A 19,382-nucleotide genomic window follows, 5' to 3' on the forward strand; every position below is an offset into this window, starting at 1 on the left:
TAAATCTGCCCGTTCAATGCTGGTGTAGAGCCCAGGTTTTAACTTCAAACTCTAAACTGGAGCATTTAACCAGCAACAAACCTCTCTTAATACTTATCATTTCAGCTGTTGTAGCTGAACCATAAAATTGAATTATTTATTTTTCAAATAAGAATGGATGGTTGTTTAATAAGTTCAGTATTATTGGGGCAATGACAGGGAAAATAAATGCTAAGGAAATGTGTAAGTGTTTCAAAAATCTCATTGGCAGATTTCTACAATCTTATTAAAACCTGGACATCTGCCCTTAACTCTAGACATCAGATCTAGTCAAAATTTAATAAAACACTTTGCGACCAGTTTTCCAACTTCACCTAATCTTCAATCTTCAGTCTGGTAATTTTAACCAGACTACAAGTTAAATTAAGAGGAAAAAAAAACAAACATTCAAAGCAAATTCTATATCCAAACTCTGTAAAATCTTTTACACTTAAAATTATGAAACTATTTAAAATATTTACTCATGTAATTCAAATCAGCCAGAAATGATCCCTAAATTATCTGGATATTGTCAACAATGTGAGTTTTGGCCTGAAATTTCCAGATCCCTGCATTAGTTTTCAAATGTACCTTGTATGAAACATCATCTTACAGTCTAATTTTACCACTCACCAAAAAAGCCCTGTAATTAAGTGTCTGCTTCGTGATCAGAACTGTCTGTGAAAGAATACAGAAGAAGGAACTTACGTGTGAAATTTCCTAATCTGCATTTGACACTTTTTAAAAGAAAATAGTAGTGATTAGTAACAATTATCCAGAAGACTCAATGAACTCTCAGAATTCTGAAAGTAATGAATGAGACTGTCATTTTTACTTTACTACATTTGCCCATATTTCATTGTATCTATGTGTCTCAGGGAGAGGTGCACAATTAAAAAGAACAGATGATACTGTCCATCAAGAACATGTCTTGACCAAATTCCAAGTTAACAGTGGAGGTCAGAAGGATGCAGCTTAACACATACAAAAGCCACATTAAAAAACAGGTAATAACAACAAAAACCTAGCAGGACAGAAATACAGAATGCTCTTAAAATTATCCTATTTTCTGCCATGCAGTAATTTAAAGTGTTTAAACTTCGGGGACACTTGGGTGGCTCAGTCAGTTGAGTGTCTGACTCTTGATTTCAGCTCAGGTCATGACCCAGGGTCATGGGATCAAGCCCCGGCTCAGTGCAGAGCCTGCTTGGGATTTTCTTTCTTCCTCCTTTCTTCTTTCCTTCCTTTCTTTCTTTTTTGCTTTCTCTTTCTCCCTTTCTTTCTTTCTCCCTCCCTCTCTCTCTCTCTCTCCCCTTCTGCACCTGTCCCCCACCCATAGTGTCTCACTCATAACTAACTAAATAAATAAACAAATAAAATGCTTAAACTTTAATTGGATACAGCTTTTAAAAAATCTGCAGTATTCACCTACTTTGTAATAAGGGACTTTAGTTCTTTTAAAAGTAATGTTACCTTGAAAACAAAAAAGTAAGATAACCTTAAAAAATTTGCACTTGAGAACTTTATATGTAAATGCACCCATCCTAAATGCATAAGGTGATCTGTAGTGATTACATTGGATTAGGTTTTGTGGTAAGAGAGTTTCTTTGGAAAAACTATATTTTCTCTATCAATATTGGAACATGTGGTTTAATGAGTAATTTTTATCCTTGCCAGGCACAAGAGAGAAGCTTAGAGACAACATTTGGAAGGCAAACAGTCTAACTCTGGGGACACATTTTGGTGGTTTTTGAGGACAACAGAGAAGAATCTTTGAAATAGGAACTGAATAGAAAATCTGAAATGCAGGGCCTTCATAACTATTTCCCAGACTCTTCCAATGAAGCAAATACGGTGAAACCTCATTAAATCCAACACCAGTGACTCAGAATTTGGATTAATTAAAGACAGAAGCTGGGACAAAGTTTAACACAGTCTAAATAATGCTGAAAATGCTCATGAAAGACAAAACTGCTTTCATCTTTCAGGTATGAAAATTTTAAATAACTGGTTTATCAAAGTTTGTTTTCTCAGTGTGCTTGTCCTCTACATTGATTTTTAGCTGTTATATTTTTCTGATTGCAATAAAAATTTATTTTGGAGAAAGTTCTAAAACATAGATGTTAGCATATCAGATCCGCCTCCTCCTCACTGTCATTTTTAATGAGATTTTCCTGCATGTTTACAATATTCAGCTGACCACTGAGTATATTTATCTATTTATCTTCTTCTGGATAGCCCCCCTCCTTAAAAAAAAAAAAAAAAAAAAAGATCCAAAATAGGAATAAAAAGTGATCATTACTTACGAACACAACTTGAAAAGGTAGGATCCGGGCCAAATCCCATTTTGCAGGTACATCTATAGCTGCCCATGGTATTCAAACACTCACCATTTGGGCACACACCCTGTAGCTGGCATTCATTAATATCTGCAGGAAAACACAAGCCTTTTAGAAGAAGTCGTCAAGCCCAGTTGAACAGATCCTGGCTGTAAAGAGCATGCACTTTATTTTCACTACAATTGTCTCTTCGAATAAATAGATGTTAGCTTTCAACACAACTGGTGCGAGTAACCTAAAATCAAATCAAACATTCACTGAACACCTCCAACTTATCTAACAACTATTTAGTATGCACCTACCCTTCCCCTGATTAGAGATTGGTCAGTGGGCAAAACTGACGAGATTCCTGCCTTCACAGAGTTTGCACATGAGTGGGTATTAGGTCTTAAACATCATACAGGTAAGGCAAAGACTCTTACCCTGTAGACACCTGCAGTCTAGCTGGACATACAACTACCTACAAATTAAAGAAAGGGAAAGCAGTTGAACTTATCACAATTAGAAGAAAGGTCATCAACTTGAAGAAGTCAAATTATGAAAGTGCCTGTGTAGGCAGCAAGTCCCAGTGGAGTTAATTGGAGGAAGGGGAGATTAGAGCCCTGGGGCGGGGCGGGGAGATGGTCAAGACTTCATCAGGCATCAAAGGTGGGGACAGGTAGATGGATGGGGAGGAAGGGATGAGGGACCTACAAGAGTGACCCCAGAGCGTGGGCACAGAGACTGCAGAAGGGAAGGGGAATCAGGAAACCCTTAGTCAAACTGTTGGCTAGAAAAGTAGTTTCAGAAGGTAAACAGTTGGAAAGGGAGCTTGTTAAAGCCAGGCTAAGTTTGGATTCACTTTTACTGAGAAGAGGGAGCAATCCTAAAGGTTTCTGAGCATGAGGAAGATATAACCAAAGCCAGGCTCCAGGGAAATTCATCTGGCCAACACATGGCTTGATAAGAGGAGACCAGAAGCTGAGGACTGAAGGAGTAACCCAAGTATGAGATGTGACAAGCCAGGTTGGGGACGGTGAGAATAATCAGGAAGGAAGGAATGTTTCTTTTGAAAAGAACAATGGGCAGTGCATAGAGTTTGGCCAGCACAACACTGGAAAGGAACAGAAAGGAGTCAAAAATGCCTGGGAGGCATCTAATCTGAGAGAAGGGGAAAAGACATTGTTGGTTTTGTGGAAAGTTCTGAGGAAAAAAGAGGCAGATGAAGAGATTAGTTTAATATTTGAAGGTCACATGAGGATACTCAAACATAAAATTCGGCAGCAGTGGCATATTCAGGAATAAACTAAAAAGACGCCATGGCTAGAAATAGACTTGAGGTCGGCCACATATGGTGATTTCTATGGTCTGAATGTTTGCGTCTCCTCCAAATTCAGGTGCTGAAATCCTAACCTCTAAAGGTAATGGTATGGCGGGGGTGGCAGGAGGTGGGGATTTGCTTAAATCATGAGGAAGATCCTTAGCCCCTTCCATCATTTGAGGACACAACAGAGAAGTTTGAAACCAGAAGAGGGCCCTCAGTGAAAGTGATCATGCTGGCACCTTGATCTTGGACTTCCCAGGAGTCTCCAGACCTGTGGCTTATGAGCTACCCAGGTGGTGGTATTGTTAAGGCAGCCTAAACAGGCTATGACAGTGATCCAAAGGGAAATCCAAAGAATTTGCAAGAAGAGAGATAAAAACGTAGTACTTTAAAAAAAAAAAAAAAAGATTATAGTGTCATTTGCAAAGGTAATTAATTAAAAATAAAAAAAAGAATGGACAAGTTAAAAGTGAAGAATGAGTAGTCATTTATATTTTTATTCAGGATGGCTTACGAAGCTTAACATTAATGGATATGGTTATTAGCATTTCTATTTCCAATCATGTTAGCTTCCTTCAATCATCAGTTCTAATAAAACTTTTATTAACTATACAATTAATTTTCTAAATTAAAATTACACGATTGGCAGAAAAATATTACTAGCAGAATTGCCACATAAAAAGGCAAGTAGAGACCTCAGTAAATGATTATTTGCTTATATTTCATATTCTAAATAGCCATTGATATCTATAATGGACTTATTTTATCAGACACCTGCAGTTTTTCATTTCAGTGATAAAATACATTTTCAATGACACCCAAATGACAAGTTATCATTCTATCTGTTGTAGAAACTGTACAGCATTCTAACTTGGGTCCAGCTGAAAACTGGCACAGCAAGATTACACCTGGCACAACAGATGGTCTAGCACCTGATCATCTGATTCTTTGCCAGAGTGTACATTGTGCTGTAACACACAGTTATGCACAGCATGTAACTGAAAAGATTTCCAGGATCACTCATTCTCCTTAAGAAAACCACCATGAAGGACCAGGAAGAATGCCAAGTCCAGTTGGGGCTACATGGTACAACTAAAGCCCTTATCACATGTCCCAACTTAAACCTCAAACTTGAAGAATCAGCCAGTTGTGGTCAAAAAGGCTAGACACAATCTGTACTCTTCTGTTTTCCCTCATGTCCCCACTAGGGAGTGATTTATTAGCCTTCCTCTTTCCCTGAATGGCCTGCACTTCTGTTCACTGGATGTACCACTACACATTCCCTGTTCACCTCCTGGAATGCCAAACCTCCCTGCGACTGGAGTTTTCTAAGAAGTGGTGTACCAGCCTCACTGCTGGCTGCCAGGTTAAGGTGGAGGTTTTGTCTTTCAATGGATAAATACCTGACGTCCAATAACTTCCTTGTGCCCACTTCCAATGTCCTCTCTTCGACTCTCCTCAACATTGCCCACTGCCCTCAACAATGATGCCATGGGGATGGAGGTCAGGAATTAGGACTTCAAAAAACCCACTACGGCTACAGACAGGAATAGGAAAATGTCATAAAGAAGGGGAATCATGCATTTCCTACTGTCTTGATCCTTATCAGCTCATGCCAAAAGCACCAGAAACACCGCCTCCCCTAAGTTTGGCACCCCCCAGAAGCATGCAACTTTCTTCATGACACACTCTCTTGGCTTCCAAAAAAACTCCTGCTTCCATTAACTGCCTCAATTTATTTTTTAACCTATTCTCCAAAATACCATAAAATATAGATTAAAGCCCCAGGTTCTTTTTTAATTTACACACAGCAAAATATATCTTAAATATACAGCTACATGAACTTTTACATATACGTATGCATACATATATTCACGTGTGCACACGTACATACTGAATAACCACCATACAGACTGTGATTTAGAACATTTCCATCACCTCAGAAAGCTCCTTTACTCCCTCTTCCCAGTTAACATCTGTGCCCCCACAGCTAAGTACTATTATCCATTAGTGTGGCCTGTTCTTCTACTGCATATAAGGGAATCCTATTGTGTATGTTCTTTTGCTTGACTTTTATTCATTTTAATGCCTGTGAGAATTCATTCTTTTTTTTTTTAATGTTTATTTATCTTTGAGACAGAGAGAGACAGAGCATGAACGGGGGAGGGTCAGAGAGAGACGGAAACACAGAATCCGAAGCAGGCTCCAGGCTCTGAGCTGTCAGCACAAAGCCCGACACGGGGCTCGGACTCACAGACCGTGAGATCATGACCTGAGCTGAAGTCGGATGCTTAACCGACGGAGCCACCCAGGCGCCCCGAGAATTCATTCTTTTACTGATGTTGTATTTTTATTGTGTGAGGGTATCAAAATTAATTTGTCCATTCAACTATTGATTGACATTTGGGTTATTTCCAATTTTTGGCTATCAGTAACAATGCTCCTGTGAACATTCTGTGTGTGTGTGTGTGTGTGTGTGTGTGTGTGTGTGAGAGAGAGAGAGAGTGTGTGCAGTCTTATATAATAGATGTCTTTTGGTAGGCCAAGGTAGTCATTACTCTCAGATTTATTTCTAGGAGTTTCTAGTTCATTACAGAAGACTCATGTTTACTTTAATAAATAATCATGGTGTTGTCCAAAGTGGTTATGCCCATGTCCAGCCCAGAACCCACTGCTCCACATCCTCACCAATTACTGCCAGTCTTTTTCATTTTAGTTATTCTGGTGGGAGTGTAGTGTTGTTTCACTGTGGTTTTAATTTGTACTTGCAATATATTTATTGGTCATTTGGATATAAAAACATTCTCCTCTAAAATGCAAATATCTATGGGGGTGCCTGGGTGGCTCAGTGAGTCAAGCACCCGACTTCAATTCAGGTCATGATCTCACAGTTTATGGGTTTGAGCCCCACTTCAGGCTCTGTGCTGACAGCTCAGAGCCTGGAGCCTGCTTCAGATTCTGTGCCTCCTTCTCTGTCCCTTCCCCACTCATGCTCTGTCTCTGCCTCAAAAATAAATTAAAAAAAAAAAACATTAAAAAGCAATTATCTATGGAATGTTGTAGGTAAGACTACTTCCTTCTTAGTAGTCAGGGAGAGGGGCTGGTGATTCCCATAGTGGGAAGGGTGTGTGCTCACCTGCAGGACATTCTGGGTTGTTACAAGAACTGGAGAACACACGGTGGGTAGGTACTAGGGAGCTCAGCATTCTAAAAGCGTGGTCAGTCCCCCTTGACGAAGAATTGTTCAGCCAAAAAGGTCCACAATGCCCTCGCTGGGAAATTCACACAGAGATGGTGAAAATCTTAGTTTGTAAGTACAGAGGGGACCATTTTCAAGGCAGGCTGAGGAATGAGGGAGTGAAAGTAGGTGCTGGCTACACAGAAGACCTGAAAGGTTTCATTCACTTGACTCAGTATCCGTATCTTCCCCGTCTGACAATCTCCCACTGTCGTGGAGACTGCTATGGTCTTAGCTAAAAGCACAAGAGACAGGGTCCCCCAAATCCCTGAGCTGGGGACTGTGTGGTTTGTGACCTAGAAGACTACCATCCTGTAGCACTACTGAGTCTGATCAGGTCTCTGACAAGATTCATGAGACTTCACTGTCATCTGCTGAGAGCCCTGGGTACCTGTTACACCTGTTTTAAGCACTCCCAGAGCCCTGGGTACCTGTTACACCTGTTTTAAGCAAGGCAGTTGTCTTTCATTTGCTTCAAGTACTGAGCTTCTATAATAAGAGGATGCTTGTCGAGAAAATGTTTTAAAGTTTTGAATCCTGACCTTTTATTTCTGTGACAAATCATATTGCAGGTTTCAACAACTTGCTCACAAATGAAACCTTCAAAAGCATTCCATTCATAAAGTGTTAATTCCTAATATACAAAATTTTACACCTAAACTTAGATCAAAAAATTTTTTTTGCTACTTCCTTCTTCCGTCCCCTGCTTTGCTCCCGAGAAGACTTACTAGGTGCTAGTTTATATTCTCTGTACTTAAAAAACAAAAACAAAAAGGTAAAAAATCAAAACTCCCATACTTTTTAATTTAGAACCTCAGAAATTAATATGAAATATGAACAATTAATGATCCAAATGACTTTCTCAGGTAGCCAAGCTCTTTAAGATCTTTCTAAATAAACTGATAAAAATCACAAATGCTTTAAGAACGTATTTAACTGAACACGTTATATCTGGACATGAGAAGTTTAAGGAGGACACTAAGAGAAGATGTTATCAGGCAAAAGTTTAACAATTATATGAAACATGATGGGCAAATTATGAATTTTAATTCTATTTAGACTTCAATTCCTACGGCTATTTTTTAAATCAAATAAAAGTTTCTAACTTGATTATCATTTTCATAAGTAACTTATATCTGACAAACATAACTGTTTCAGATCAGAAGTATCATATTTTATAAGGGTCAGCCAATTTCCCTTAATGCATTTTGATTAAATTGAAAGTATTTCAGTTTTTAAACAAACAGATCAACAAATGAATTTGTTCATTGTTCTCCCTCTGTACAGCACTGATTTTTTTCTGGCCAACTATGGAAATCTATCCTTTCAAGGAATGGTATAACCACTGGAGACCTCACAGTTTTCAGAGTTAAAGAGTAAAGATCCAAGGGAATGGCTGAAGGGAGTTGGTCCTCTTATACAGCCAATCTTCATACCTTCCAATCTGAGCTGCTTGGTTAAGTCTAAGAAGTTGACAGAGGCAGAAACAAGAGGAGAAACTCATACAGCCTCATGAGCAACTTTCCAGTAGGCAAAAATCCATAGGGATACAGGTAACACAGAGGAGACTAGCTTGAAACCTTTATAGAGGGTCTCTGCCCACAATAGCCTACCATGGCTTCTAGCCATAACAAATTCAGTAATACAAAACTGGTCTTCTTGTAAGTCTAAAATGGTTGAATATTAGTAATGTCACATGGTTCAACCCAATACAACTGAAATTGAAGGCATCTATTACCCAGAGAGCAGAAAAATACAGAGTAGTTGGAAAATATGCTTAATGAGAGACCCTTTAAACAACCTCATATAACACAGCTTTAGTATTTGAGTAGTAGGCAATGATACAATCTTCTAGTACTATGACACAAGGATCCTCATGTGCCTTTACATTTGTATTACTCACCTCCTCTCATGGGAACTTCATGACAATTCTGGATGGTGAGCAACAGTCATTCGCATTTTATAAGCATAATTTTGTCCAAGATCTTTTTTTTTTAAAAGGGTTAATTAAAATACATGAAGGGTTAACAATCTAATCAGAGGCATATCCCATTAATACCTAGTTTTACTGTAATGAGGATGCTAAATTATGTTACCTAGAGCAAGCCATTTTGTTTCTCTTGATCTCACGTTCCTTTCCTGTAACACAAAAGGGCTGAGCCAGATAATTCCCAAGGTTACTTTTAGCTTAAATATTCAGACTTTAAAACAATCTGCCAGGACTTAAAATACCAAGGAATAAATAATGACAGTTAATGCATAATATATTATGAATAGCATAAGTGTCCTTATGGGAAATAAACACACTTTTATGTATCCATTCTCCTAAAGGAAAGTATGTATGTTTAACAAAGTAATAATTTACTGCCTTTTTAGTGACGCAAGTTTATACAGGAAATGAGGCATGTCTAATAACCAAAAGGAATTAAGTCCAAGGTGAGAAAAGGGCATGAAGATCTTCACATTGTGTGAAAATATGAAGCCTTCTACAGATTCTGCTGTGTATATTCAGGTTTTGCTGATGGAAAGAAATTCCAGCATATAAGTTGGCAATATAACTTCCAATTGAAAGCAGAAAAAAATTCCTCTCAAGGTAAATAAATACTTTCCCTTGCCACACAGACCATTTGGCTATTTTGCATGCGTTAGACACAGAATGCATCCTCTAAGAGGACATACGTATCCTTAAACTCCCACAGAAGCAGGTTCACTGGGGGTACACATATCCCTAAAGGCATGTGACAATATATCACAGGTACACACAGGCTTGGATCCTTTTATTTAAAGGAATCGGTTTCTTGGGGCGCCTGGGTGGCTCAGTCGGTTAAGCGGCCGACTTCGGCTCAGGTCATGATCTCACGGTCTGTGAGTTCGAGCCCTGCGTCAGGCTCTGTGCTGACAGCTCAGAGCCTGGAGCCTGTTTCAGATTCTGGGTCTCCCTCTCTCTCTGCCCCTCCCCTGTTCACGCTCTGTCTCTCTCTGTCTCAAAAATAAATAAACGTTAAAAAAAAAATTTTTAAAGGAATCGGTTTCTAGATCTTGAGCCTTCATACATTTTCTTCTCTCAAAGTGATCTAAGAACACACATGCCCAGTCTCTTTTCCTATCCTTCCTTCACTCAGTGCCTTTGTCTTCTTTACAAAGTCAAGGCGTATCTCTTGCTCATCTGGAATCTTTCTATGCTTTCTAAGTACACTGCCCTACACGATGGAAAATTCTCAAAGACACCAAACATTTGAACATTTCACAAATATATCCCTCCTGAGGACGAGTCACAGGAAAAGTGATAAAGTCTGGTTTGCTCAAGAGGGCCCAGCTTTCACCAATTAGGTTAGATGGCAACATTATTCATAAGTTGAATGAGTCAACTCTGAAGCTCCGAAGTTTGAAAAAAGAAATTTTTTTTTAAGCTTACTCATTTTTGAGAAAGAGACAGAGTATGAGCAGGGGAGGGGCAGAGAGAGAGAGAAAGAGAGGGAGACAAAGAATCTGAGGCAGGCTCCAGGCCCTTAGCTGTCAGCATAGAGCCCAACACAGGGCTTGAACTCATGAACCGCAAGGTCATGACCTGAGCCGAAGTGGGATGCTTAACCGACTGAGCCACCAGGCACCTCTGAAGCTCCCAAGTTTTGATAACACTATGTTCAGGGGTGCCTGGGTGGTTCAGTAGGTTAAGCGTCCGACTTCAGCTCAGGTCATGATCTCACGGTTCATGAGCTGTCAGCACAGAGCCTGGAACCTGCTTCAGATTCTGTGTATCCCCCTCTCCCTGTCGCTCCCCTGCTCGCGCTCGGTCTCTCTCTCTCCCTTTCTCTCAAAAAATAAACAAACATTAAAAAAATATGTTTAAACCACATATCTAAAATAAATGCCCAAGAAATGATTCTACTGCATCCACTTAATTTTAATGGGAAAAAATGTAGATGTAAGCTTGAAAATGTGTGACCACATAACTTTTTCCAAATTATTTTAGGAGATAAGTGAACCAAAAAAATGTTTGAAGGTCAATGTTCCAGAGCAATTTTACCCAAGGTACGTTATGTAAAACAAGCTTTATGAGCCTATAAAAGGGTCCTGTGGCCAAAGATGTTTGAGAAACACTGCAGTTGTACATGCACAAGCACATTACAAACCCCAAGAAGTCCTTTGGAAAAAACTCTGGGTTTTCTTTAACTTGGTGGGTTTTTTTACACCTTCGGCCATGGAGCCTTTTTGCACACCCCGTCTATTTACATCCCTCCGAACTGACGGTCCGTGAAGCACATTTTGTGAAATGTTGCTCTCTGTGGCTAGTCTGTTTCAACCCAGGCCTCACCGCCACCATACCCTTCCCTCCTGACCTGTAACTGTCCTCCACTTTGTAAATGATAATCCAGCACAAGATAGATTTGATCACTAGACTCACTGAGAGGAGGTAAACCACTGGGAGGGCACTCCCTTCCTTCCAATTCTTCTGTCTTCAGGGTAACATGATAAAAGAATTATCAGAGCCCAGAGAACAGCTTGTATTTATTTCTTGATACATGTGTGCTACACATGCAAGATGCTAATCACATACGCATCTCTGTGGGTCTTGGATCTCTGACTCTAGTCTACAGACACTACATTAATTTCTCCTTGAAACATTCACAGTAACATGAATCCATCATGGGCTTTCCTCATCGCTCCTGATGCAACAGGCATCTTCCCATTGATTTTATAGCCCCAGAGATTAAGGTCAAAGAGCTATTGGAAAATACAATGTGCTAATGACTCACTTCACCACTGTCTTTCCTGAAGAAAAGTGAATAAAATAAACAGACATTTCCTTTTTGAATCCTATCCCAGTGATATAAGCACGGTAAGAAGACACATTAGGGAAAGACTCTCAAATGGAGAGGAATGGGTCCCAAATTGACTTTTAAATGCTGAAATAGGATGCTCAGGACCAGACCAAAATGGTTTCAATTCTTCCTAAAAACTCTGTGCCTATTTAAAATACAAACTGTGGCAGGAGTTCCAGGAAAATGCCTAGGACGGTAGAATAACCCCTTCCAATCAGTAACACATCTATCAATTCCCTCCTAGTCGGTGACTATCATAAAACTTGATTCAGAATCACATTAAGTACCCCACAATTTCTGGGATTAAATCACTAAATACAGCCGAGTGTTGTGATGAATTTCTGGCAGGCTAAATAAAAAGAACTTTAGGGGCGCCTGGGTGGCTCATTCGGTTAAGCATCAGGTTCTTGATTTCGGCTCAGGTCAAGATCTCATAGTCACGAGATCACACCCCACGTCAGGCTCTGCACTGGGTGTGGAGCCTGCTTAAGATTCTTTCTCCCTCTCCCTCTGTCCCTCCCGCATGTGCATCTGCACATGCGCTCTCTCACTCTTTTTCTCTCTCAAAAGAAAAAAAAAAAAGAATTTTAAAAATTTGTGAGTATTTTGAAGAACTTATTTATCAGGTCTGGTGGGCTCTAGCCTTAACTTCTACCTACTGATTTTCTACTATAACTTCCCAAACATATACCAAGAACAAGGGATTCTAAATTTCATACTTATACATACATTATTCTCATATCCCTATTTCCCATTTCTTCCTACTAAGAAGTAAACATCACAACAATCAAGTCCTTTCTGATAGTGGAACTGAAAGCAACTTTAGAGACCATGCTAACTGTAGGAAATACTACGTAGACAGAAAAGTCCAAGAAGAACATGTTGAAGGTAGGGGAAAAAGTATTTTCAAGATTTTAAATGAAAGCATCAATGGATATTATCACTTCACTAGCCAGAATTTCTAATATTAGGAAATGGTACTGGCCACATGCTGTTGAATGGAAGAAGCCAGACACAAAAGAACACATACTGGATCATTTGAAAGTTCATAAAAAAACCAAAACTGATCTATTCTTGTAAGAGTAAGCTACTGATTATTCTGGAAGAAAAATACATTGTTCTACACATAGGCTATATACAGATACAAAGTTTTTTAAATAATATAACGGACATTGGGGTGCCCGGGTGGCTCAGTTTGCTGAATATCCGGCTTTGGCTCAGGTCATGATCTCATGGTTCACAAGTTCAGGCCCCACATTGGGCTCCATACTGACAGCTCAGAGCCTGCAGCTCAGAGCTGTGTCTGTGTCTCCCTCTCTCTCTGCCCCTCCCCCACTTGTGCTCTGTCTCCCTCTCTCTCACTCAAAACTAAACATTAACAAAAATTTTTAAATAAATAAATTGTATATATATACATATATATTGTATATGTATATATGTATAATGTATGTATAGACATATATTATGTACATATATATACATGTATGTATATATATATATGGGGGGTGCCTGGGTGGCTTAGTCAGTTGAGTGTCGACTTCAGCTCAGGTCATGATCTCATGGTTCATGAGGTGGAGCCCCATGTTGGGCTCTTTGTTGACAGCTCAGAGCTTAGGGCCTGGAGCCCACTTGGGATCCTGTGTTTCCCTTTCTCTCTGCCCCACCCCACTCATGCTGTGTGTGTGTGTGTGTGTGTGTGTGTGTGCGTGTGTGTCTAAAATAAAATTTAAAAAATCAAAAAGTTTATATATATATACATGTATATATATATATATATGTATATATATATAACAAATGATATAGTTTCCAGTATAATCCACCAGAATTTTTTTCCCACCAATACTTTGTCAATATGGCTTTATGAGCAGATGTAAAGTGACCTCACATAACACACAAAAAAAATCTTCATTTCCTTTTTTCCCAGAAAAAACGCACTTCTACTTGCTGAGTCAGGGTAATCCATCAGGGTGTTATAGACTGACTTTCAAAATGACCCCAATTCTCCACCTCTCCATGTATCCATGCCTCTTGCTATGTCCTCACCTGAATGTGGGCTGCCCTTATTACTTCAGTCTTTCAACCACAGGACAAAGTTGAAGTGACAATGTGTCAGTTCTAAGCCTAAGACTATAAAGCTTTGTGTGCTTTCACTCTCTTGAACCCTGGCACCAGCCTGCGAACAGCCCGTGTTAGCTGCCCAGAAGATGAGTGACTGTGTGTAAGACAGCAGATTCATCCTAGCCGAGACCATCCTGGACCATCTAGCCCCAGGCACCCAGCAGCAGATCACAGATGCAAGAATGAGCCTGGCTGAGATCATCCGCCCCTGGCCTGGGTCAGCAAACCTGCCCAGTTGCACCTAGAAGTGTGGCAACTACATGATTATTTTATTTAATTGTTAACTGACAGCGGAAAGGAGAAGAGACGATCCTGGAAAAGGAATGCCTCAGAATCTAAATGAACTATAGCCTAAATAACAGTACAGAAGCATCAACGCAAAACAAAAGCACACAAATAAAAACAAGAGTATTTAGAAGCATAAATATTCTGCTTCTTAAAAACTTCACGCTAAAACTGAAGAGGTACAGGGAAGCCTGGGTGGCTCAGTTCGTTAAGCGTCCAACTTCGGCTCAGGTCATGATCTCATTGGTTCGTGGGTTCGAGCCCCATGTTGGGCTCTGTACTGACAGCTCAGAGTCGGGAGCTGCTTCAGATTCTGTGTCTCCCTCTCTCTCTGCCCCTTCCCTGCTCATGCTCTGACACTCTCTCTCTGTCTCTCTTTCTCAAAAATAAATATATATTAGCAAAAATTTTAAACTGAGGGGGTACGACTTACATGATGTGATAAATAATGTGATAAAAAAAACTTTACACACCAGATACATTTACAAGGCAACTTGCTATAAAATTAGACAATGAAGTTTGGACAACTCTATGATTTCTAAACCAATTTCAAACCAGTAAAGAGCTTAAGAGCTAAACATAGAATGTGAAAGTATCAGCGGGCATCCACTATCATTCTCAGCTCTACCATTTGCTGAGCAAGGCTTTAGATCATGGTTTCCCCACCTGCAACAAGTAGGTGGGGTCAGTGTCAAGACCTTAGAGATGAGAAAACACATTAAAAGTACTTTCATAAACTGCACACTGCTATATAAATGTTAAGAGCACAGGGAGGAGTACTCAGGCTGCAGAGGTAAATTCCACCACTCTCCAGCTACATGACCTTCCATTGCTTAATTTTCTGGAGTCAGAAGACTCAGTTTCATTACCAGTTTAAAAGAAAAAAAAAAAAAAAAAGGTAACAGTACTTATTTCCCAGGGTTGTTCAATTATGACACACCTAAGCATCCGACACAATGGCTCCACCAAATAGGCACTGAATAAATGCTAGCAAAATATATAAATGGGCAGATACAAAATATGCAAGCAATGATGACCAGAAAGGAAATCTATTTTATGAGAAAAAAGAAATCAAGTTATTCTCGTGTAAGTAATATCATAAGGAGACGAGCCTCACGTTAACAAAATCAACAGTAATGAGAAATGGAGCAGTAGCTGGTCTAGCTAGTTCCAAAAAGTTGGGTAAGAACTAAAGAGTATTAGAGGAAGAACTTAGGTTATATACAAAAGGCTTATTAAACTGGGCCTGAGGAGCGCCTGGGTGGCTCAGTCGGTTGAGTTTCCAACTTCAGCTCAGGTCATGATTTTACAGTCTGTGAGTTCGAGCCCCGCGTCGGGCTCTGTGCTGACAGCTCAGAGCCTGGAGGCTGCTTCAGATTCTGTGTCTCCCTCTCTCTCTGCCCCTCCCCGACTCATGCTCTGTCTCTCTGTCTCAAAAATAAAATAAAAAACATTAAAAAAAAATTTAAACTGGGCCTCAGTGCTAGTGAACTTAGGATCACAAACCATGAAGTCACCTGCTGTCAGGATCACCATCACTAAAAACATCTTTATGTCTGTACATGGTCATTGTCTCCCTTGTACCTTGTTCCAAACGCCACAAGAAGGCAGCCCTGCACAGGCTGGGTGGGCGGACCTTGAGTGAGAGGGAGTAAGGATGCAAGAGAGGGAGAGCACAAAACTCTCACTACTAAGTTAAAGCCATTTATTTTCACTCTTTGGAAATTCTCACCAAAACCTTTGAAAGAAACCACAAATGTCAAGGACATAATATATATAACAAACTATATCAATGTTCCTCTATTTAAATATAAACTTAAAAGAAGCTTACAGTCACTAGCCACTATATCAAACAAATTTTGCATTCAGCCTGCCCCCTCCCCATACCGTAATAATTAATTCATCCACCTTCACCTACACCTGTGGGATTCAGCAGGCACAGCATAGCACATACTCTCCCATGCCCGTGTCTTAATCTCCTCTGGTCCCGATGACTTTCCCAACTCCGATACCATCTTTCCCAAACTGCAATTATTTTAAGGTAAAATTATTCTTACGTAGAAAACTCAGAGGAAATTATTAAAACCACCAAGAGTTAGTTCCAATAAAACAGTGAATATTAAATTACAATCTTGCTCACAGCCATATTCAATATAAAGTGCCTGGGGAGAGCCTAAACAGGGAGGCAAGGGAGGAGAGGAGGGACCTATGGTCAGTGGGCTCTCTAAGGCTAGTGAGAAGGGAAATGCACATCCTCTCCAAAAGTCATGTGTACAGGATAAATCACAGCTTGGAACCAGTCATTTATCTTGTAAAAAGAACCATGGATTCGCTGAAGCTTTACGTTCAAGTACACTCATGACAGTATATGTATTAAGAAAAAATAGAAACTAATCTGAAAATAGCACTTTAGAATAATTAAATGAATTCTCCAGTATCCATTAACTAGGATACTACGTCTGCATTAAAATAATTCTTAATAGATTTAATAACATGAGAAAGTATTATCTATTAAGTAAAAACAGTTTTCACACTTATCTGTGAAATATGATGTAAATATCTATCTATCTATAGATATCTATAGATATATAGCAGGAACTACAGCAAAATTCACCAATTTTTGAAGGTGATAAAGGTAATTTCTTTTCTTTTTTACATTTTTTTACCATTTATTCACTTTTGAGGGAGACAGAGTGTAAGTGGGGGAGGGGCAGAGAGAGGGAGACACAGAATCAGAAGCAGGCTTCAGGCTCTGAGCTGTCAGCACACAGCCCAACACGGGGCTCAAACTCACGAGCTATGAGATCATGTCCTGAACTGCAGTTGGACGTTTAACCAACTGAGCCACTCAGGCACCCCAGGTAATTTCTACTTTTTATACATTTCTCTAGTTTCTAAGTTTTAAACACTAGGTATGAATTATTTTATAAATAAAAAAGACAATGTGTTTGTTTTAAAGATTAGGTTTTTAAGTGCTATCCAATTTGCTAACTAAATGGGAACTTTCTCTCTGAAATTGCAGTGTTCGGTTCATTCCTTAAGCACTTACCACCTGCCGCCTTGATATTTGAGTTGTAAGTAAGAACAGGGATCTTCATGAGGGCGGGAATTGAGTCTTATTATATTCTAATATTTCTCAGAGTATCCCCATTTAAATCATCATTAAATATCTATAAAGCAAGTGAGCTAATGAATGGCAGATATTGATGCAGATGGGCTGCTTAATTCAACAGGGAAAAAAGACTACCTGTGGATAACAATTATATAAGTTGGAGCTTTGTTTTCTCAAAGCCTTTTCCACATCCTCAAAGAAAATTTATAATACATACATACATTAAATATCACACTCCAATACTGATATGTTGGATTTTAAAAAGCTCAATTCTGATATGGATATATGTTAAAGAAATGTAACACAGTAAAACTCGTGCTTTGGCAGTCTCCCAGGCTCCAAACGCTTAGCAACTGAAAACGAACTATTAAAAGAAGATTAAAAAGCAAAAGAAACATCTCAGTAAATCTGAAACGGCATAGAAATACATGGTAGTGGGTGGAGCTACTGAATTTCTGTGTCTACCGCCCAGAAGGAAACAGGGGCAGCCAGGATTTAGCAACGGAAGGTAAGAATCCAAAAGAACCTGTGCAGAAGCATTCTTCCTCAGCAACTGAAATCTAGCAAAACTTGTCAGCATGCTTAAAAAGTTAAATGAATGAATATATTTAAACGGAAAGAAACAAGACCAGGCAGCTATGAAAAATTATTAGAAACCTCAGAAATGGAAAACAATCTTAAAACTACAAGTCTAATGGATCGGACAGAGTCCAGATAGGCTTAATAAAACAAGACTGAGAAAACTTTAAGATGGAACTGAGATATTCATTCAAAATGCAACCAAAAAAAAAAAAAAAAAAAAAAAAGACTAAAGGATACAAGCACAAAAGACTTGCTCAGAGACATGAAAATTAAAGACATCTCCAACACTAGTCAATAGGAGTTTCAGCTGAGAAACATGGTAGAAAAACAATATTTGAAGAGATAAGAGTTTATCATTTTTCAAATTTGAAGACAGACATGACTGTTCAGATGGACAATGCACTCTGTCCACTGAGCAAAATCAAAATAAATGCAAATATTAACACATCATGATAAAACTACAGAAAACAAAGAATTCAAAGATCTCAAAAGAGAGAAAGAGAGATTACCTACAAAGGAAGAAAGTATCAAAAAGAAGTCAGAAGACACTAGCACAATGTGGTCAAATGTATTGCTGGCAAACAACCTGGAACTGAACACCTGACCAGTGTCCTTACAGAATGAGCTCCAAGCAAAGATATTCTCAGACATATAAAGTATATACTTCTCAGTGACCCTCACTTAAAGAACTGTCAAAGAATATAATCTTAAAATACAGACTGGCAAATAAAAATACAGGACACACAATTAAATTTGGACTTTAGACAAACAAGTACTTGTTAGTATATATGTTCCAACCAAATTATTTGCTATTTATCTGAGATTCAAATTTAACTGGCTATCCTGTATCTTATCTGGCAAACCTACCTCAAAAACAAAAACAAAACAAAACAAAAAACTCATGAGCCCACAAAACAAGCACAGGATACAAGAAACAATGCTGAATGAAAAACCTGATAAAATGCCAGTACATTCATTTAACTATTAACTGGATTAAAAAAAAAACTTCGATGTCCATTAACTATACCTTTGAAAATAACTATAAAATGGTGACTCATTCTGTTACCCAGCGCTATGCCAGAGACCACGTTTTCTACAACCAAATATGTTTTCTTGAGGGTCTCACCTGCACTTTCGAGTTTTCCCAAAGTACTCAAAGACCAGCCTTCTTCTATATCCTTACCATAATACAGTCACAGTATTTTGTAATCATTAAGGTGTCTGAAATAGATGCTATTGCCCAGCCAAGCTCTTCATAACCCCAAATCCCCCAAGTATGGCTTACTGATACACAGTATTAAGATTGTGAGTTTCATTTAATCACAGAGATATGCCCCTGAAGAAAAAAAAAAAAAAAAAAAGTCCATTATCTTTTCTATGTTCCAAACAAACTGTGGTTTCAAATGCACTTTGGGGCACCACCTTAAAGGAATCCCACACTTGGGACTGTCCATGGTAATGGATACAATGATGCCCTATCGTATCTGTTTTGTAAATCTATTTTATTGAAGCAGAATAACTGGGGTAAAAAAAAATTGAGGTGGAAAGTTACGTGGACAGCTCT

The 19,382-nt window shown here is 39.0% G+C and overlaps 1 protein-coding gene across 8 annotated transcripts in view; it reads right to left on the reverse strand.

Moving 5' to 3' along the window:
* LTBP1 (latent transforming growth factor beta binding protein 1) overlaps positions 1 to 19,382 on the reverse strand; it is a 398,930-nt gene that overhangs the window by 140,966 nt on the left and 238,582 nt on the right. For all 8 annotated transcript variants that reach the window (XM_019447806.2, XM_019447788.2, XM_019447769.2 and 5 more), the window contains one exon: positions 2,325 to 2,447. In XM_019447806.2, the coding sequence (XP_019303351.1) occupies positions 2,325 to 2,447 (123 nt within the window). The remainder of the gene's footprint in view (positions 1 to 2,324; positions 2,448 to 19,382) is intronic.

This window comes from Panthera pardus, unplaced genomic scaffold (assembly GCF_024362965.1).
Source record: "Panthera pardus isolate Hobbes unplaced genomic scaffold, ASM2436296v1 HiC_scaffold_26, whole genome shotgun sequence".
In the NCBI taxonomy this organism is placed as follows: Eukaryota; Metazoa; Chordata; class Mammalia; order Carnivora; family Felidae; genus Panthera; species Panthera pardus.